This window comes from Rhopilema esculentum, chromosome 13 (assembly GCF_057945365.1).
Source record: "Rhopilema esculentum isolate cy_ngs chromosome 13, ASM5794536v1, whole genome shotgun sequence".
NCBI classification, from domain to species: domain Eukaryota; kingdom Metazoa; phylum Cnidaria; class Scyphozoa; order Rhizostomeae; family Rhizostomatidae; genus Rhopilema; species Rhopilema esculentum.
Window position 1 is genome coordinate 11,109,598 of NC_142827.1, and position 21,806 is coordinate 11,131,403.

A 21,806-nucleotide genomic window follows, 5' to 3' on the forward strand; every position below is an offset into this window, starting at 1 on the left:
ATTAATTAAACATTACTAGAGATCAAATATAAAAAACAATGCAAAATAAAACTGCTTTAATGTCTTCACCTAATAGAATGTATAAGTAGAGACACTTTTAGGGTACAAATGTACCTAATAGACAAACATGATGATAATGATGATGAGACTGTGGTTTAGTTTTCATTTAACTTAGGTTAGTGAAAAATAATTCGCCCAGTAATATGAAAAAAATAATTAATATATAATGCGGGATACTTGTACGGAAACTCGCCTAGACCAAGAATAACCAATTTAATCTGTTTTTCGGTCACAGAAGACATATCCCCAACACTACCCCTAACTTTAACCGTAGTCCTAACCTTAACCACAATCCTAACGGTTATCTTGACCGAGTCTTAGCCTTAATCATTATCTTAACCGCAAATTGTAACCATAACCATTATCCTAACCGTAATCTTAACTGTAACCCCAACAAAAGCTGCCAGGTCAAGAACGAATATTTCCGCAATAAAACAATCTCTAGCAAAGATTCAACATAAAGCTGCAGTTACCACGAAATTATAAATAAATGTCGCTCCAATTTTCTACCATACAAATTAAATTAGGACTACAAATTGACAATATAAAACGTTTTCATTTTAATACAACTAGCTAGATTTCTTGTGTACATAGATCAAGATAGGAAGGGTTGAATAACAAAAAGTACCTTGACATGAAAGATATGGGGTCATATTAACAAGTTGCATCAAAATCTCTACTTGAATGCTCCTGTAGTACCAAAATTTAATTGGGTTTCTTTTTTTGTTTTCTATTCACAGCAACCAGGCATCTTTATGAGTCCGAATAGAGACGCGATAATACGTATAAGAATGAGTGGAGTGGTTTATGATACCCAGAATATCAGCATCAATAAGCGAATGATAAGTGATAGCGTTGATTATTCTGTTTTACAGCTTAGTGTGCAGGCACATGGAAAAATAGAAAAGGAATGATGTTCCACCTACTAAAGAAGTTGTGTTATTTGTGTAAAGCACGATACAATTAAGCAAATACTTCATATATCCGATAATTTAGAGAAGTAAAATCAAATGCGCTAAAAACGCCATTTCTAGTTAAAATCTAAAATAATTACTTCTAATTACTTGCTAAAAAAGAATTTTTTATTGATTGCAAACTGTTATTATTGATCTCTTGAAGAGCGTAGTGCAGCAAAGAGCTGTTGTCTGGTTCCTTAGACAAACATGATTTGAGCTGAACGTCGAACGCAACTTCCCATTTTGAAGTGCCCATTCGCAAGTGCCTATCCAAAGTTACCCGTTTACAACTGCCTATCCAAAAGTGTCCATCTGCAGTATCCAAACAACGGGAAAGCTTTCACAACAGATTCTCAAAGGAGCTGGCAAGCTGAACTATGTAGGCATCAGTTCATCACTTTAGGCAGCTAGGGCTGACAGACAATACCTCAATGACACTCTCTCTACTTGGTATGCTTGTTCGAAGATAACAGTAAAGAATAATGCTGCGATTTGGCTTTTCATTTTTCTTTTAGCACGTTTATTGCCATACCTGTTTGCAAAAAAATCAATGTCATACTCGTACCTTTATTGATATTGCAAAAACAAGATTCGATGCAAATATTGAGCAAGATGTCGTGCATCGAAGAATTTATTTCCCTTTTCTACCACCCCTTTAAAAATCAGATATGACAAAAAAATGGTTGTTTGATTCAAAATAGTGGGCGGCTACAAACGGGGCACCAGACGTTCCACTCACAAGCGTGCAATAAAAGCTCCCTCAAAATTAAAAATCGTTGTCATTTTCTACGAGGGATTGAATTCTACTACACAATTTTACCTCTACTCCGTTCTCTTAGGCCAATTAAAGACTACCAGAACGAGGCATAATATAAATGTCTATTTAACCAGGCGAATTCAGCCTCACCTTGACCGTACTGTCCACAGCACCAGAGAAGAGTCGACCTCTCGACACGGCTAGTGACGTAACACTACCTTGATGCCGAATCAACGTCTGAACACAGTTCATGTTATCCAAACTCCAAACCTGCAAAACCAACGAAGATTAATCAAATATTGTCTGCAAGATGTTCACAAACTTGCAAAGATCATGCAGGTATACCAGCTAAAACATTGCCACGCGATTCAAGCACAGAAAGATCTCGAAACTATTCGATGGCTCCTCTTTTGTTAAAAATTTATCCCAGAACACAAATCAAACTTTTTCAAAGCGCAAAGAAACACTAAAGCTAATAGTATTTTGATGATCAGCAAACTTTGCAAATAAGACTTCCACAAAGGTGTTTTCGTCCAATTTAGGAATAAAGAGTTCGGCGGCATGTCGAGACAACGTTTACACATGCCTACAACCAGATGAAACTTTTAGAACATGCGCCAATACGTCAATTCAAAATTCAATGAAAATTTGCAAATCATTATCTGATTATCTACAGAGTTGAGAAAATAAAAAATACAGCCCGTACCCGAAGTGATCGATCGTACGAAGCGCTAATAATCTTTGTTGTATCCACCATTTGCATTACAACCAAATCGTAGACAGTTCCAACGTGGCCTGAAAACAAATAAAATGTTGATAAAACCAGGACTGGAGAGTTAGAAGTGTACATAACACATGATATGAAAGCTGGTGCAAAAATTTATGTAAATGAGGATTAAGCTTCAGGATTCATTAAATCGAGGTTTAAAAACTTGATATCCAATAATTAACACTCTTTCCCGACACTGCTAGGATCATTGAAGCTAATACACTTGCGAGTCGATAAAAAGAGAAAAGTGACACTTTAGGTTAATCAAAGCAAAGATTAAGCAAAGAGATGCTTTTTCAACGAAACTTTGACAAGAGGAAAATTCTAAGAACTATTAATTAATTGAGAGAGCATGAGACATAAAGGCGAATTTTTTACGAAATGCCCGATGTGAATTACCTGATAAAGTGCCAACTTTTTTGTATGTGTTAACGTCCCATACCTTAACAAGCAAAAATGTTTAAGAAATTTGGTAATTAAGGTTCAGGTGCTTATCAGATTTGTAACTTTAACAACGCACGAGCAAATATTATGATTATATATAAAAATTATGTTAGATATGCTCAATGTTTTTTAGGTAAAAAGACACTGATGTGCCTTAAGAAAATACTTAGGGCTTGGAAATTTGAAAGAAGGTTGTGTGAAGGTAGAAAAACAGGGTAGGTTACCTGGAGTTATCTAGCATAAAATATTGTAAGAAAAGGTAGAAAATAAAAACATAGACACAATGCATACATGAATACAGTTCTCGTATGTTCCGCATGCAATGTGTTGCCGAGTAACTGCAATGGAGTAGACACTGCCGCCTGATGTCTCAAGGGACCTTATACATTCGAGAGTTTGCAGATCCCATACCTGAAATCAAGATTGTTCATAAATAACGCTAAGGCTGCTCTGATTGGGTTGTTGAATAAACTATGTAGCATAAAGCCTGAGCAAAGGCTGAGAAAAAGCACAACTGAACTTAAAGCAAAATGTCGATGTGACGTAGGTTTGGCGACTGCCTTGAGGAATACTCACGAGAATAGTTTGGTATGATCCACTAAAAAGATACAAATCGTTGGTGAATAAAGCGCGGACCCAATGATTCAGACCAGTCAGTTCTTTGATCGTCTTCAGGGTCTGCAGATCCCACACCTAGAAACGATGTCAAAGACCTTTAAAAACCCCATATGTAAACAAGATTTAATATATGATGGATATATAAAGGCACCAGATAGATAGAGTCCTGCAGGCCTTGAAAAAAAAAATTTTCTTCCTGGCAGCAAAATAAAAAATGAAAGATTTTTTGCGAAGCTTCGAGAAAGTTTCCAGCCACTGAAATTGATATTTCTTGATTTGTTTAAAAATTTGTCCTAAAAACAAACAAACTAAGTTGCTTGATTTGTTTAAAAATTTGTCCTAAAAACAAACTGTCACACTAAAAAGAACTAATTGTTGGTCCTGCAGTCTTGATCATAGCTATTCGAACAGGAATCATTTTGTTTATACTGTATTAGATGATCAAGGAGAGCATGATCAAGCACGATACTCATAGTTTGTTTTCAAGGTTAAAGAAAGTAGATCTTAAAATCTATAATAACTTTGATTAAATTTCATATCAGTACCAGCAAACTAGATACTTTATAAGTATTGATATATTTATACATCTTGCTCTGGGTGGGTTTATCATCAAAGCTAGTAGTTCATACAACATGTAAGAATACTATTTTATTTTTTAATGGTTAAATAAATGTTTTAAATCAGGGGTGGTGCTATAGGCAAAGATTTAAGACCAAAACGCTTACATTTTATAAAGCAAGTGATGAAAAATATATGTGAATGCCAGTAGAAAAAAAAGAATAATAATGGACACATCCACACAGGTTTTAGGGCATGTTCACCTTCAAAACAATTGACGTAACAAGATTGGCTGTCTTTAAGTGTTTTTACATAAATAGAATGGCTAATGTAAAAAAAGGAATGAACTAATAGCTGAAAATCATGCACGGAAATTTGGCATAACAGATGCTTATAATACCAGATGATTGAAAGCTAATCTTCGTTTTTTGTTGGTAGTGCAGAACAAAAATTATACAGTATGTATGTCACAAGAAAACAGTATTCCGTAGAAATATTGTAACATTAAATCAAGCAATGGAGATTTCACGTTAAAAATTTCCTGGCAAACATCAACAATTTCCTGCAGTTAATTTGTTCCAAAAATTTCCTGGCAGCGCCACTGCCGGCGCTGCCGGACATTTTCCAGCCCTGGAGTCCTGTTGCCATGAGTTGGTGCACTAGTCGAATCTTGATCTTTGAACTTCTCGTATTAAAGTTTGAAGAAGAGGCGATAAAAGTCGAGGTTTGCCAAAAATAAGCGGGAAACGATTTGCTGACGCCATTTCATTATTTTTTTACTGCCTAGCGTTGTTTGGTTGACATGCAATATTGTTTGCAAATATCTTTGGTTGGTTGCAAATATCTTATAAGTTTGGTTGCAGAATTTGAAAAGTGAGTTCCGTTCATTTTAAGACTGTATTTTCCAGGCAGGGTAAAATATCGTTTTATTTGTTGTCTTCTGTTTTTGATATAAATAAAACTGCAATACTTTTGCGGCCCTGTTAAGCGTTGAACATTAAGACTTTGAGAAAAAACTTGAAAGTTATTTAATGTTCTTTGAAACAAGGGATGTTTTTCAGACCGCTATTTATTTTCCACACGTCGCCATAGTGGTGCACCTCCGGAAATCCAACCATGGTCGCCTGTGAGGGCCTAAGAAACATTTTTGCCGGACTAAGGGAAGACTATCATCCGATTGAGCAGCAGCTCCCCTTCCCCAGCCTAATGGCTTGTATCCCCTCTAAAGATCCCCTTTTACAGGATTGACAGTATTAGATGAACAGAATTATATGTAATTTTTTTTAAAAATAGTTAGCTATTCTATGCTGTTAATTAAATGGTTGCAAATAAACAAATTCTGACACCCATGGTCTTTATCGCGGCGCTGACGCACTTGATTTTGGCGCGTGCACCACTATGGCGACGAGCCTACATTTCTTTCGCACAGTGTTCTACTTGTTAATGTTGGTTTTACGGAAAGCAAATTGAACGAATCTAAGAATAATTCAAAATGTCGTTTAGAGGACACATGAAAGTGTCTTTTCGTACTGTGTAGATAATTTATAAGCTTTTGTTCAAACAAGATAAAACGTATTTGCTTATAATGCACCAACTCATGGGGACAGGACTCTATATAAATGTATCAGACAATTGTACATTTTATATAGCAAATGATAGATAGTCTAATATAGCGAACTCAAATGTTTCTATAAAATATTGGCTGCAAATGTGGTAACGTAAGACATTCACAAAAAAAACCTGAGAATATGGTAAGATTTGGGATTACCTTAATGCTTTTGAGTGATCCACTAAACAGCATATTCTGTCCAACAGCCAACGTGCAAATTGGGTTCTCACCACCGGTGACATTTTCAATCAGTTCAAGTGACTCGAGGTCATAGGCCTACAGCATTTTGGAAAAGTTCTTGTAAATAGTTAAATAAATTTAAAAAGCGAGTGATAAATTTATGCACAAAGAATTTCAAATTCATGGTACGTATGAAGCTGTCTGTCGAAGTAAGGTTTCGTTAAAAGGGGTCGGATGTGTTAATAAGTTACGTTTAGTTGGGTCCTTTTTAATTAGAACTAACAACTCCGACAGACTTGTCAGGTTCTTTTTCACTACACGGGTTGCCAGTGCTGCTCTGGTAGGTTGCATGTTTCACGTTATTTCAAAGATTGCAAGAAAATATGCTGAGACAATCGATGATGATAAATTAAAAGTACTAACCCCAATAGTACAGTCTGCTGATCCACTATACAACCTCCCTCTGCAATTAAATACAAAACATAACAGTCACAATAAAGGGTGAAAATATCGAGATTAAAGCTAACTATTTCGAAATGAATCACGGAGCCTAGTGATTGCAAATGGAAACGGTAACAGCTTTTTTTGGAGCTTGTGCAAAAGACAAAATCGTATTGAGTATTGAACTTCATTATCAAGGAAGTTTACTGTATTTTCAATATCAATGTTGCACACGCATGAGAGTCTCCCATATAATAATCAGTACCTGTGTGCACACAAGGCTAAAATCATGCCAGTGTGGTCATTCAATGTTTTGATGCACTTGTAGTTTGATCTGGTATCCCAAACCTGAAAAGGAGAGTATTCAGCGTTAGACTTTTCAACGAGTATCAGAATCCTTAGCGCATGCACAAGATTCAATGGTAGCTCCCATCTTCCAGGCAGTTTAAAATTCGTGCAATCATTTAACTGGAAAGATTTTGAAAGCATTTCGCATAATAAAGCTTGTAACAATGAACAAGAACCCACCTTAATTGTGTTATCTGACGATCCACTAAACAGATAATAACCAAATACAGATAAACACCAAACTGGGCCCTGAAAAAATTGCGGATTGAAGCTCACAATTCGAAAATCAAATATACGTACCATCAGTAGATGGTACTGAAGATGGCAAAATAGAACAACAAGGCATGGTGGACAGACTTTTCAATACACCATGAAAGATTCTAAAACTCTAACAGTGTGTATTAGAGATTTTAATATTCCTACTGAAAAAAATGTTAAGGTGTTGATTCAAGAGTTTAAGCAAGTTGGTTATATTCAATAAAATTATGAATGACCACAAAGGTTTAAACCTTGGAATAAAATAAGCAGCAGATAAAAACCTGAAAAGGCTTGTTTCCCATATAAGATACTTTATAAGATAACACAATGTTAATTTTACCCGATGATAGGTGGTTGAGTCACTAGACTAGAAATCAAAGGCAAACGCTGAGACAGTAACCACGAACAAGACCAATCTACTTCAAACGTGTGCCAGTCACTATATTTAAACTTTGCCAATTCAATCACATTTACTCTTTTTAATAAGAACAAAATTACTTTTGCCGAGGCTGGACGTTCTTATGCTTGGGCAATTTAAGGCTCAGAAGTTTGTTTTGGACAATTTAATGTTCATTTGTTCTAAATGTTTTTCTAATTTCAACATTACTGATTTTGCTACTATATTTCTTTAATTGTTTTTAAGACCATTATAGAACAGTTTCAAATGGCATTTTCAATAGCACAAAATATTTGCTAAAAAATCTGCTCTGTTTTAATAACATGAGAGAGACTTTCAACAACACATTATTTTCTTTTAATTTTTCCAACTGAAGCCAAGCATGTTCTTACGCTGTTCTTATTTTCACGCAAACTGATCCTCAGTGCTCTTATAAAGTGCATTTTTATAAAGAAAAATGTGTGCAGTGAGGAATTTTACGGTAAAGTTTGGTCAAAGAAAGGGCAGCTTGTACGACCATTTGCAAATAAACCAAATGACATACTTGATGACCAACAAAGGTGCCTTTGCATTTAAGCGTTGGCTGAACATCAAATGATCCGATATTGAAAACACGGGCATCCATGCTTGAAAGTTCTTGCTGTAATTAAAAACGGAGGCTTATATAGAGATACTTTAAGGCTTTAAAAAAATATCTATACCTAATAGTGTGTAATCATATTATTTCAGGTGTTCATCTAACTTTGGTTACATCTAACTAAAAAAGGTTGAACTCAGCTACCTTTCTCCACATGGGGCAGGGTGAGACTTATGTTTTAGAATTTGGCAAGTAGTTCGAATTTTTGAATAAACAAATCTAGCACTTTATAATCATCAATAAACCAAAACTACTGAACTACCTTATTTTTCAAAACAGAGGCCGTGTGCCTACTAGGAATATTGCACCACTTACTCTGCCCCCTGCACTGCTACTTCTCCCACTTTAATCTGGGTGGCTTGTTAAAAAGTTATGAATGACATATAAACCTTTATGATGTTTAACTTAAATAAAAATACTGTCCTTCGGAAAAGAAGGGGAACAGACGAGATACTAATTCGGAAACAACAAAGAACAAAAGATTCGAGAAGTTAGGGGTCCCGAGTAATTCTGAAAGGCACTGTAGATGCAACATTGAAACAGCATGTCCAATGCTTACCTCAATATGATTGAGACTTCGACGTGCATCAAGGAGATCTGATGATAATTTTGTCTGCCCTTCATCAAGCAGGTCTATATCAAAGAAAAAAGTGAGAGACAGAATTTTAACAATGGGTTTCTATAATAGACATACATAGCTTTGACTAAGCATTATTCAATATTATCAAACATTTGAAATGGTGGAAACATTTTATGGTTGGGCTTGGAAACATTTTATGGTTGGGCTTAGGTTTATTGCAGTGCACTATCTTGCAAGAAACGACTGGAAGAATGGATGACAATAATTTTCTATCCCAAAAACTTGTTGACGAACATCTTAAATTCAAATAAATTTTTGTTCACTAAGGAAATAAACTAATGATGCAGACCCTGCGTTAAATCATTTTGATTTTAGCAAAAACCATTTTGTTAAAAATATCTCATAAAAATATTTTATCTCATATTATCTTCCCATTAGAGTTACAAAGGCTTATATTTTTAGGACCACTTACCAACTCGTATTTCTACTGCCTTTTCCATGCGATCCATTCTTTCTGTTACTTTAGCAAGCATTGACTTCAAAAAACTTATTTCCTGGAAGACAAAATACCCATGTACATGCTCGGTCGTTGAAGAAAGCGGCAACAAAGTCCGACCTCGAAAGGAATTTTCGCCTAAAGTAGAATTCAATGTATTTCAAAGGAGAGTCGGATGACAAAGCACGATGATATCAACAATCGTTGGAAAATCAACAATTTTTTCCGAGAGCTCGACGGCCTTTCAGCAATATTTCCTGAATTCACAAAACATTGCCTCTCTGGGCTAGAAATATTTTTCTAGAAGCGGAAAGCATACATTCAGGAACCTTAAGCCTCGCGGTATAGTTTCATTAATGGATGCTATTTGAGTCATTGAAAACTTGCTTTTAACAAACCTGGTCTTTCTCTTCTAGAAGGGTCAAAGTACGTTGCATACGCTCCTCAGTGTGTTGAAGAAAATCCTATAAAATCAATCAACTCTGGTAAATAACATCAGAAGATATAAAAAGTTATTTTGTTATAAAAAGTTATTAAGAATTTAAAAAAACAATGGATGTGTGACAAACAGCATTCTATCTGTAACCAAATTGGAGGCCTAAATTGGTTCTGCACATTCTTTGCAATTAAGAAAAAAATCGATGAAGTCTTCACCTCACTTCATCTAAGTGCTTAACTGCCTCTTCATTCTTTACTAAGCTTTCATTGAAAGGGGAAACAAATAGAACTACTACAGTAATAGCAACCACATTAACAATTCTAGAGAGAAGAATCCCCTACTTTCTTCCCATTGTCCGAAAATGGTAATAAAGCATGTTTAGAGTATAATTGTTTCTTTAAACATCGCATACCTTGAGTCCTTCAAATTTGCAATCTTTTAAATGAGAATCAACTTGTTCATCAGTTCCTTTGAATGGACAACTAGCAACACAAACATGAAATGAAAATTACATCACTGAAATCACTTAACTCGCTTCTTTAAACTCAACGAAAGTAGAAAGTTAATGGTGATGTAAAGTTGAGTTTATTATTCATATAATAAATTAATTAAAGAAAGGAAAAGAAAAAAATACTTGAATCTCGAATTTGGGCATCTCAGATGTTGGCATTGTGCAAGATGTTCTTCGAGGTCCTAAAACAGAACATCAAGCAAATCAGAGCTGTTGAATCAAGAAAAAGATTGGTAGTAGCAGAACATGTAAGACAATTAAAATAATTGCATATAACAAGCATGTATTTCAATATTAAGAATGTTGCTTGTGAAAAATTTGTGTATTACAGTATAAAAAATGTTGCTCATAAAAAATTTGTGCATTTCAATATTAAAATTGTTGCTTATAATAAAATGCGTGTATTTCAATATGAAAATCGTTGCTTATAAAAGATGCATGTACAATTAAGGAAACAGAAAATCGTTTTGATATCAACTGAGGCCAATGCGTACAATCACTATAAAGAGACAATTTAATATCATTACAAAAACTAGAATCAATTCACGTTTGATATCACTCACCAGTTTTATCATTGTTGGACAAGTTGAGCTGTTGGGACACCGAATAGGAGCATACTCACAAAGGGCCTCGTGTTCCCTGTTTAGAAAACAGATTCCAGTTAATGTTATTGAAAAATGAGCGCAAGAAGCTACAAATAATTCTAGCTAATTCTATCCCCCTTTAGTAACAAAAAATTATTCTTTTTGAAGGCTTGAACAAAATCTATGCACGGGGCCTTGGGAATAAAACTTAAACGGGCACCTATCGCAGGTCCCTTAAATAATAATTAACATGTTAAACAAAACAGTAAGCTGTAAAAATGATGATATTTTCTCGTTAACGTAGGGAAGCTGAGTTATATTTTTCAGCTAAAGTATAACTTGAAATTTTTTTTAAAAAAGGTAAATATACTGGGCCTTTCGATCAGTGGCCACTTTTGACCGGGGCCCCTTTTTGATTTGATTTTTACCGGGGCCCCAATATCAGCATACTTTTTTCTAGAGATAAAATGACATTTTCTGCCAATTATGTTAAGGAGTAAAGCGCATAAATTGAAAAAGGGAACTCACGCTCTGGTCCCAAACTTAATTTCCATTGGACAACCTGTTAGAAAATATAAAAAAAACTGAACAATTCTGTCGCATTTAAAAGGTTCAGAATGATTTGGAAACAAGACAAATATGTAACATACACGTAATTCTATCGTCTTACATCTTATCGAAAAATGGGATTAAAACTCGTTTGTGAACGCTAACAAAGTTTCAGCAATAATAAAATTTTTGGTTAAACGGATAACATATTTTGCACAATATGGGCATTGCTATTTCTCTTGCTTGCCAAACCCTTTTCTTGAGCCCGTCGGAGCAAAGGAAACCATCTTGTTGACAACAAAAATACGTTCATTTTGTCTCCAACTCAAGCTCGTATATCTCAATAAAACAACAGAACTTTAGTGGAATGACATTGCATATTTCTGTTGGCACAATGTACACGTGTCTATAGAGCTCGAGAAGCCTCACTGAATTAGGAGAATTTCCTTTATCTGATGAGTTCTAAAGAATGGCAATTACAAGAGGCAACACACAACTCTAAGAAAAAAGATTTCCACATACCATCAGGATGGATTTCATATTCACCAGGAACCCCGCTTGAGCATGGACGACAGCCATATTTGCAATGAATGTATAATTCATTTATTTGTTCGTCCACCTGACAAGGTACCAAAAACAACCAGTCTACTCTAAATGGAACTTATTACATAGGAGTGTTTAATTAGACAACAAATTTTATTAGCAAGTAACACGGAAATTGAGTCATACACTAGAAGGCGAATAAACGACGCGGAGTTGTTTATGGTAATTATAAAAAACAACATATTTTTCATAGCGCATTTTGGAAAGTTGTGGTAAATATTGATGGCTTCAATTAATTTCGGCAAAGCAGTGGGTTATTTAGTATGATTAGCATGATGGGAATCGATGATTTAAAAGAACAATTTGAACTTCGTGAAGGTTTAAATCTATGCGACTTATGCGAGGGTCTATTTGAAATTTTTCAAAAGTTAAATTAGCAATACTACTCACGGCTAAATTTGCAACAACAGCTGTCAACTTGGCCCCATCGACAGGACACGGTTCTGCAAAACATATTTTTGGATGATAAAAAAGCAAATACACGCAAAAATGCCTACTTTTTCAGTTGTCAGATTATTTTTGGTTAAAAGGTACAGAAATACAAGGTGCTTAATAAAAGAAAGATAGCCTGCAGGATTGTATAATGGTCAAACAGAGGACGGGAATGCAGTGGGAAGGACTTGATGAGTGGCATTTCTTTGCAGATAAAAGTAGATAATTACTCTGCCTTTTAGCAAATGCATATGAAGGCAAATATCCTGAACAAATATTTACAATGTTAATATTTCAAATGAAATATTTCCAACTTTTTAAACATACCGTTGTTCTTTATTGAAACACAGATTCGACAAAACGTATGCTGCAAGAAAATTCTAAACTTTACACTTGAAACTTTCTGATAACCCCTTAAATAAGATTAAATTGAGACAGAAAGAGTAAATAATTTACAGTTTCATGGGTTAAAATACAGTTATTCGAAAAGCATAATTAAAAAAATTAATTTGAAAATTTGCAATGTATTGTAAATTTTTTGATAAAACCTTTTGTTGGTTGAGTGAGATCAGTCGGCCTGAATACCATTTTTCTGAGGCATTTATAACTGAGTTAGTTTTTTAGCTGATACATTTTTAGCGATGCATTTGCGATCCGCATCGTGCTTAAATATCCACAGTTCAAAATATTACTTGTCGTTTATACTTTGAAAACAATGTAGATTTTGTGAATGACAGACGACTTACTCCACAAGATGCAATGATTGGTTCTTTAAAAACACTTCCACAGAGCATACAGAGGAGTTTCTTGGAGACCGGATGTACAAACAACGTTATTTCCTTCTGAAACATAAGAAATTCAAGCGTCAGTAGTAGCTAAACATTTTCTATAACGAACTGCTTTGAATTCAGAGTCATACAGCAGGCACGCCGGAGCCGAATGGGGGGGCTGTAGCCCCTTAAATTTTGCCATGATTTTTTATATTAAGGTTGTGGCATCAGAGATAATGGTGGCAAACAACCATAATAGCATACCAATTCGTGTAGAGCCCCTAACCAGCCACCCTCACTACAAAATTTGCCCCGGCGTCCCTGTACAGTAAAGCACTAATAAAACATAAGATTCTAAACCTCGTCACACTCGTCGCTTCCACTTCCATGGGACAGGGTCCTGGACCTTGCAGATTTTGTAGATACGTTCGACATTGTTCTTGCATGCCTTCCTTTCGGCTGAAGGAAAAAACACTCGCGTCATTAACTCTGACAACAAATTCAATGTCTTGTCTCTATAAAAGACTGGATCGAGCTTCTGCCGTTTCAGATTGAGGTCCGCGTGGGACCCATCGTGTGTGGGCCTACATAAGATTACAAATAACTATGTGCAAGATAAGTTATTGGATGTAAATTTAGGTTGAGAAACAGACCATAGAAATAGAAATTTGTAACTATAGAAATTTCCCAACGTTCAATGTGATCAAAGACGTTAATTGTCGTGCTGCACGTCCAATGGGCCTAACAGTCGGTGCGCTGTATGTGCTGCTTTACTGATAAGCTGGTCAATTGGAGATAGAAGTAGGTAGTTTAGTTTGTAAAAAGTACTTTTTGACATTGGGTACCCCGTTTAACACTCATGTCAGTTCCTTCCGGTGTTTCGCGGTGAACGGTGGTCCCACGGTTCTAGAGCCTAATCAGATTTGGCGGGCCTCGGTTCTCATGTGGGTCAAACAATAAGAAGCTCGATCCAGTCTTTTACAGAGATCAATGATCTTGTTCTGTTTCCAAAACAAAGAATTCTAATGAAATCTGTTATTCATACAGCTGGCCATTCAATATGTTAACATTATGATGTATTTCCTTATGGGCTGAGCTTTCTCTTCCTAGAAATGCTTTCAAGGGTGTCTTTGGAACAACGCAAGGGGGTCACATGAATCTATACTATTGCCGATATATATAATATATACTTTTTGACATTGGCTAGGGGCTAGGGGGTCACATGAATCTATACTATTGCTGATTACCAAAATAAATATTATACACTATTTATGTGGTATTTATAAATATTTGATTATTCTAAAATTCACGGGAACAAAAGGAAGTTAAAGAAAACTGTAAAAAAAGAATAAAAACTGATTATTTACTCTCAGAATCAACTTTGTTCTAAAAATGTAATTTATATATAACCAGTGGCAACTTCCAATGGTGGCACCAAGGCGGGGTCCTCCACTCTGAATAAATTATGGTCGCTAAATATGGTCTTTATTTATGACTAAAAAAATTGAACAACCTTTCCAAAAGCAACATTCGCTTGAACACCCAAACACTGCAATGTTAGAATAAGGGTTGCTCTGCAATACAAAAGGATGTGCTCATAAAATCCTTCCCATAATACGTTCCAGATGCCACTTTCAGTCCAGCTCGGTTTGAGCCCCCATCAAAGGTATCTTTTGTTAAACAACCTTATACAAAGAACTCTTCGATATTTGTCTTTTAGTTTCCATCGCTTAAGAACGACTATTCGAACTCAAGCTAGTTTACTGAGAGAATGAAAGGGCCAAAATTTTCATTGGCTCTTGCAGTCCAAAACTTGATTAGGCATCCTTGAAAATTGTGTATATCGATTAATTGAACTTGAAGTCAAAACCTGCAAATTATATGTCCTTAGATCATACCTGAAAAACTTCTTTTATTCTTGACATGCTTGAATATTCCTCTGCACATTTAGCCGGAAACAATACATTACAGACTATACGTATATGCACCAGGCTATTCTGAAGCAACAATTCAAGCAGAGCAGGCTCAGCTTAGAAATTCCAAACCATATGCGTAATTTAAATTCTAAAATTACAAGTTACTAAGGCCGTAAGAATGCTTCATGCCTTAACAAATTTAAATTACTGTGTGGGTTTTGAACTTCAGGAGCTTTTTCTTAAAAATAACATGACCCTTATCTAAATACTATTATCTAAGCCAATTTTTCGAAGGCTTTAAAACTTCGCCATTATTAATACTTGATGAAGACTAACCACAATTGATAACTGGTTTTCAACCAAAACAAGAGACATGTTTGTCTCCTTGCAGAACTGTGATTTCCCACAGCCTCCTGGAACCAAGTATGTTGATGTAAGGTTAAAATTGCAGTGGGAAAATGTGGTGATTTTCTGATAAAGACAGGCAACGCTGTCCTTTGCAAAAAGAGATAAAAATAAACAGTAAATTCTCTACAGCAGCGATAATTTGAGGTCGAATCCCAAGTTCTGAAGTAATTCGGGACAGATGCACCGCGCTTGTTTAGAAACAGGAAGCACACTTACTAGCTAAATAGAGAAGAGTTTCTCCTAATTTTGTGATAATAACATCCCGTATATGAAACTTCAGTGACCTTTTTACTAAAACCTTTACGTGAAAGGATGTGGATTAACTAGAATTCGAGGAACTGTTTCCGTTTTTGCTTGAAAAAACATATTCTTGAAAAATGGTTTCCATGTAAACAGAAGAAATTCCCAAAAACAGTTAAATACAGTGTCTCTTTTATAAGAACACATTTTATAAGATCACTGAGGCTCGATTGGGCCAAAAAATAAGAACAAGGCTAGAACATGCTCAGCTTGAGATAAGAAATTTTAAAATTTCCCAAACGGAAATGTTCACAAGCACTCAACTACTGTACCGACTACCCCCCCCCCCCCCCCCCTTCCACTCTATTTGCGCGTTCTTCGATAAATTGTGCTTCGAATCAGTAAAACGTATACTGTAGTAACAGCAGACGGTAGTAACAAAGGTTGCTTTATTTATCAGCTTGTCTTCGCTATCTTAAATTTAAAAACTGAATTCTAAAAAAGGCCGTTTAAAAATGAATGTTAAAACTTTAAAAACATCGCACAGAAAACGTAAGTGACCTTGCATTTGCCCCACTTATCAAAAAGATAGTGTTTGGTCTTTGCAATAAAACGATAGCTGCGATGTCAATACCGCAAATCCTCGAGTTGGCCCCCCTTCGAAAAAGCTCCCCCCCTCGAATACGCCCCCACCCTAGAACTATAAATTTTCAATAAGCCCTCCCCCCTCGAACAAGCCCCCACTGCTACCGTAAACCTTCGAATTGGCTCCCCTCAATTTGATGATTTTTGCCATTTGAAGTTGCCTTTGGCGTTTTATTGAATTTTTTCAAGAATTCATACTTTTGGTAGTAATTAATTAAATGCTCATATAAGCCTCGTATAAGCCCCCCTCTCGATTAAGCCCCAAATTAGCTCGAATAAGCCCCCACCCGAAAATATCAAAGTAAACAAGCCGGTATCCAGGAATCTCGGAACGCGGCAGGGGTAATTCAAAATGATGGCAGCTTCTATTTACTATATCGTAGCTAATATTTTCATATCGATATGCTCATAGTTTATTTTCAAATGGCATAAAAGGCGCCTGCTCCCCTGCACCCCTCCCCCCCCCCACTTGTATCCTAGTAACCATTCCGAAGATTGAACATTGAAGAACCCATAGATATGATGGAACCACGTTTTCAGAATGACTTACCAACGTGTTTGACTTGGAACTAAAGGCAATGGCATTCTTGTAACTGTTGCTTGGGCTGCCAGTTTCACTGCTGGCATTTGCTCCAAAGTATTCGTTGCCAAAGCTGCCAGTGTACGAACACGTGCAAGCATTGTTGTTAGAAGAATCACTCATGCATACTTCCTGCTCCCGTTTCATGTCAGGCATCGAGGCATTCTTAAACCCTCCTCAAAACAGAATACCAAATAACTTTTTACAATAAAATTAGGACTATTTGTGCCATGTTATTATCAAGTCACCAAAAAGTTTATTAGCATGGGCCTAAGAGCTCAGATCTATAAACTTTTTCAAAATGTAGTTATCATCTGTTTCTTAGTAACAAGATGCCCAGGCAGAATCGAACAAAACAGAATAAGAATTCAGAAAATTCAAAAGGAGCCAAAAACATTTACAAAATTAGCTTGAAAGCAAATTTCTATAATTTTCTGGGAAATGAATGATACAACTACCCATAATGCATTTTGTGAGTTTGTAAAGCAAAGAATAAAGAGCAGCTTTCTGATTTTAGTGGCTAAATGTTTCCCGGATGACCAATCAATAGAGACTCTTGCAAGGAAAGCATGCTTTCATTTCCAAAAAGTAAATTTTCAAAATCAACTAGGGATAACATTAATGATATAAACAGCTGAATCCCATGAAGAAATACTTCTAGTACAACTGGGACTTTCGCTAATAAAGAATGTTTTCATTTTCCATTGGATTCTCCTACTTTATTTGAGTGAAAAGTCTTACCCCAGGTAGGTCAGACATTTGCTGATTCTGGTCTTTTTCTAACCCCCCATCCCCCTCCCCTCCCCCTTGAAAGTACCATTTAACGGGATTCAACTGTATTATATAAATTTCTCGCAGTTATTACACTGACATTATAAACATGGTATATACCTTTCTTGACAGTCGTGATGGAAGCTGACCCTATTCCGAAAGTTGTTTCCATTTTAGATCTGCCAAAAAGTAGAAGGACTGATACAGATGGGGAGACGAAATGAAAGAATCTACTTGGTAGTGGGTTAAAAACATCCTTTTCAATTGACAAGAAATAGCATTTGGTGGGAAACATTTACAAAAAAATCATGAAGTAATGACATGTTATTTCTGCAATTCAATCTTGAATTTTTCATCAAAACAAATGAGAAAACCCATTTAATCCCCAAATCTAAGACAGGATATAAAAGCTGATGTTTTAGGAAAATTTGTGGCCTAAAACCAAAACCAAGAAGGAATATTCATTGACAAATTTCCTTTGAACTGTAATAATGTTTTTGTCAGGGCAAACTTAAAAAGGCCTTCCAATTTGACAACCATCAACTGACATCTTCACTGCATGGCAACACTCTAAGAGAACATTTCAAGTACAGTAGCACAAACAAGCCCCACCCAGCATTAGTAATTAAACGTTTAGCACCTTCTAGGCCTTACTCAAGTATTTTCACTTCTACAGTGAGCTTCATCTACATTTACATTTATACAGTGCCGTCTTTGTTTTGCTAAAGTTTTGACTCCATAACTCTCGTTAAAATAATAAATACTTCCATTCAATAGCTACTACACTATAACTTCCAATAAAAAAAATTAAAAATTGAGAATAGACTGTAATCATCACTAATCTACTCAAAGGAGTAGCTGCATATAGCTTGGTTATCTAAAACCATCCATTTATTGATTGCAGATATACCAATAAGAATAACAAGTTTATATCTCAACTTTTAAAGCTGTCAAGATCTGCAGAGGTAGCAACTTTGACAAAGCTACAGTAATAAAAACATCCTCTTGAACTTTGAGCTGACCCCCAGATCTCAGCTAAAAATGATAAAATCTATGTCAGTTTTAGAGCTAGTTTTATACCTGCAAAACTGCATGGACCTAGAGCTAGACCCTTGAGTGCAAGCACAAAAATTGTTATAGTGAGCTTGTTTTCATCTGTATATAGAGTCTCTAAATTTTCAATGCAAAAAACAAATCATGTAAAGCTGGTATTTTGTTGGCTATCTTCAGCAATTTCAGCCAAGCATTACAGAGGAAATCAGAACACAATAGTGAAATATCACAACCTATTTCACTATTGCCTCATAGGTCTTACTTCATAATAGCTACTGAAATTTTCCTCCACTTTATAACAGCAAACAATAAAACTTGAAGATAACTAGAGAAAAATTTAAACTGCAAAGCTAAAGAAACACCGCCTTACATTGATATGGCCTTACATCGCTTGATAAGCATATAGGTTGCTCATGTGTTAAGCTTTTACTTGCTGAAAATACTGAAAAAACTGGAGAAACAACCCAGTGCATGAGAGAACCAATTTGATTCATGGTAGTTGTTTTGTTTGCAATTATGTTTTACAAAGTCAGCAGCTAATGTCTCAAAATGCGTTATTAGACCAAAGAGGATGATACATGTGAGTAAAATACAATGGCTTTAATTCCTGTTTTTTATGATGAATACGCCACATTCACGTAAAAACAAAGTAAAAGTCAATTTGCATTATTAGAAATGTCATCCTTATAGCAGAGATGTTAGCATCTACCAAAGTTAACACCGTACTCCACTGAGATCAAGACATCAAAACACTATGTTTATAGGAAATTCAATTTCAATCCAAATACTTTACAGAGGTAAGAAAAGGGAGCAAAACTCTATCTATTCAAAATTTTCAAGAATAAAACTTTTTAGTGAATGAAATACAATTAGGAGTGGAAGCCAAGTTGCTATATGACAGCAGTTGATAAAATTCATGAAGTGCACCACCAGAATTATGCTTGAATCACTTGGTTGTACCACTTGATTGATTATAATATCTATAGCTTCAATTAGCAAATTTCAGCAAAATTTTTAGATACTGCCAATAGACAAAATGGCTTTTGGAATACTGTTCTTGATCTCTAAGAAGGATTTCATTGGTTAGTTTAAGCCAAACTCTTATGAGAACAGCCTCTCAAAGTATTGTTGTGATCAACCAAGAAAATATTATCTAAAATAACAACCAATATAACCCTCGTTTCAAATTCAACTTCAACCACAATAAACAGATGCAAAATTAAATCTAAATTGACACCTGATTTGCCTTCAAAATTCAACAAATATAAAATTGTGGGTACAAATTGGTAGGCTTAAAACATTGATGAATAGATTAGATTACAATATCAATATCATTTAAAATCAATTTTGTTGTGTGTTGTAATTCTTTAAAGTAGAACTGGTAGCAAAAACATGACTATTATATTCTAATCCACAATTCAATAAGTAAAACAAAGGTGATAATTATTGCTTCCATGTTGGGGGCGTGTTGAATCAAAAGGAAAGTATAACCCCTATATGAAAGCTGACAAGCATTTATGCTGTACCAGCTTAAAAAATCTCAAGCAATATACGAAGAAACAAATTCATCGTTCCTAACTTTGCTACGACGTGACATGAACGAAGAAGCCCACCTTGAATTTATCGATAGTATTTATTTGGTGATTGCAAACAAAAGATTTCAATATCAAAATAGAATTTTTACTCAGTGGTTGCTAAAAGCATACATCCAGGTACCAAAGACTAACTTCATGCATTTTTTCGCAAGATAAACCAAAGCGGGCAGCAAATTCGCGGAGTCACTGAGATTATCAACGGCCTAGCAAGCCATTACATCACTGCACTTTAAACAACTTACGTACAATAATAATTCATAAACCGTTTGAAAATTTACTACACGTAGCAACACACTTACCTTTAACTTTAAACAGGTATTCACAATATACAAGACTTGGTATTACGCCTCATTGCGTTTACAATCATCAAATGCAAATATGCAGAATAACATTTTCCTCGTTCATGACGGTATGGCGTCGCGATCAACTTCTCTGCATGTGCATCGCAGCGTCTTGGTATTACGGCTGCGCATTTTCATGTCCTTCCTTGGTAACTAAATTTTCATTCTACCGAACTGTAAGTGTAATCATGCCATCCATTGTAAAATTTTCATCAACACCTTCCACTGTACCCGTGTCCATAGTAATTTAATCAACAACACCTCTGTAGCATCCCCTCGTTTTATGTGCATCCGCCCTGTAATGTAGTCAGTAAATCTATCAAGACACATTGGTCACGTAACATTGTCTCTTGCTGGTTCCATGTTTTCTGCTCGTTAAACAAGACTTCAAACGACAGCACATCCATAAAAGAAACAAAATATAGAAACCAATCAACATCAACAATCGTTCCTATAAATTATTTGACTTATTCATGGCAGTCAAGATAGATTGGAAAAACTTTCCTACGATCAAACAAAACAATTTTGAAATATAGTATAGAAAAAACTATATAACAAGTATTAATTTCTTATTCAGATAAAAAACATCAACAAATGCATTTCATCAATTAAAACGAAATAGTTCCCTCAGAAGACATTGCCACATCCCTCATCAAATCAGGTCTCGAGGCTACATTCCCTCATCATAGGAAGCAACGTTAGGCCGTTGGTGCATCGGCACAAGTTGCTTCACCTAGCCCATACAAAATCTGAGCCTTCGAAATAGCTTGATAAACTCAAGTACAAGCAGCTTAAAGTTCTGGGCAAGGAATGGAAAAGAAAAGTTCACTTTTCCCCACCATAGAGCCCGCGGGGGTCTCCTCATTCGCAACCCGAACGAACATGAAAATCCACTAGCAAAGAAGCAGGTGAATGTAGCGAAATCAAGAAATCAAACAAAAAAATGATTATAGTTACCTGAAGCCTTGCTCAAAATAACTTACCAAACTTGCTCAACATGAGCAATGCACAATCATAGAATGATATAAATATAGTTAAGCAATAATTTAGACTTGCTTAACACCGATAAAACTAACTTTATTGTGCGATGGGTTTCTTATGTAAAATCTTCGAATTACACTGCTTCGCACTCAAGCATTTACGACAGATCTTGATGAAAAAAAGAGGTCTAGGTTTAAACGCGTTTTCGAGAATTCAGATCTCCATGGAGGAGATGAAAAACGAAAAAAAACCAGCTTCTAGATATTGAATAATTTCTAGA

At 35.5% G+C, this 21,806-nt stretch overlaps 1 protein-coding gene across 8 annotated transcripts; it reads right to left on the reverse strand.

The window, feature by feature from the left end:
- Positions 1 to 502: 502 nt before the first annotated feature.
- Positions 503 to 20,692, reverse strand: LOC135691626 (E3 ubiquitin-protein ligase TRAF7). 8 transcript variants are annotated; one of them, XM_065209547.2, is made up of 27 exons: positions 20,504 to 20,683; positions 18,496 to 18,591; positions 17,677 to 17,735; positions 16,756 to 16,961; positions 13,357 to 13,455; positions 12,973 to 13,068; positions 12,554 to 12,593; positions 12,185 to 12,237; positions 11,714 to 11,810; positions 11,171 to 11,204; positions 10,622 to 10,697; positions 10,182 to 10,240; positions 9,960 to 10,029; positions 9,507 to 9,572; positions 9,085 to 9,166; positions 8,592 to 8,665; positions 7,940 to 8,035; positions 6,921 to 6,989; positions 6,658 to 6,740; positions 6,375 to 6,414; positions 5,931 to 6,047; positions 3,563 to 3,679; positions 3,278 to 3,397; positions 2,942 to 2,984; positions 2,480 to 2,568; positions 1,924 to 2,043; positions 503 to 1,548 (listed from the first exon to the last, which is right to left on the reverse strand). In XM_065209547.2, exons 3-27 carry the CDS (start codon positions 17,726 to 17,728, stop codon positions 1,537 to 1,539), a joined length of 2,010 nt encoding a protein of 669 aa, XP_065065619.2. In that variant the 5' UTR covers positions 17,729 to 17,735; positions 18,496 to 18,591; positions 20,504 to 20,683; the 3' UTR covers positions 503 to 1,536. The 8 variants fall into 8 exon arrangements, with proteins under 8 accessions (XP_065065619.2, XP_065065622.2, XP_065065620.2 ...); XM_065209550.2 differs by lacking the exon at positions 18,496 to 18,591 and having other exon boundaries at positions 12,973 to 13,065; positions 20,504 to 20,692; XM_065209548.2 differs by lacking the exon at positions 18,496 to 18,591 and having other exon boundaries at positions 16,756 to 16,958; positions 20,504 to 20,684.
- Between the last annotated feature and the right edge of the window lie 1,114 nt (positions 20,693 to 21,806).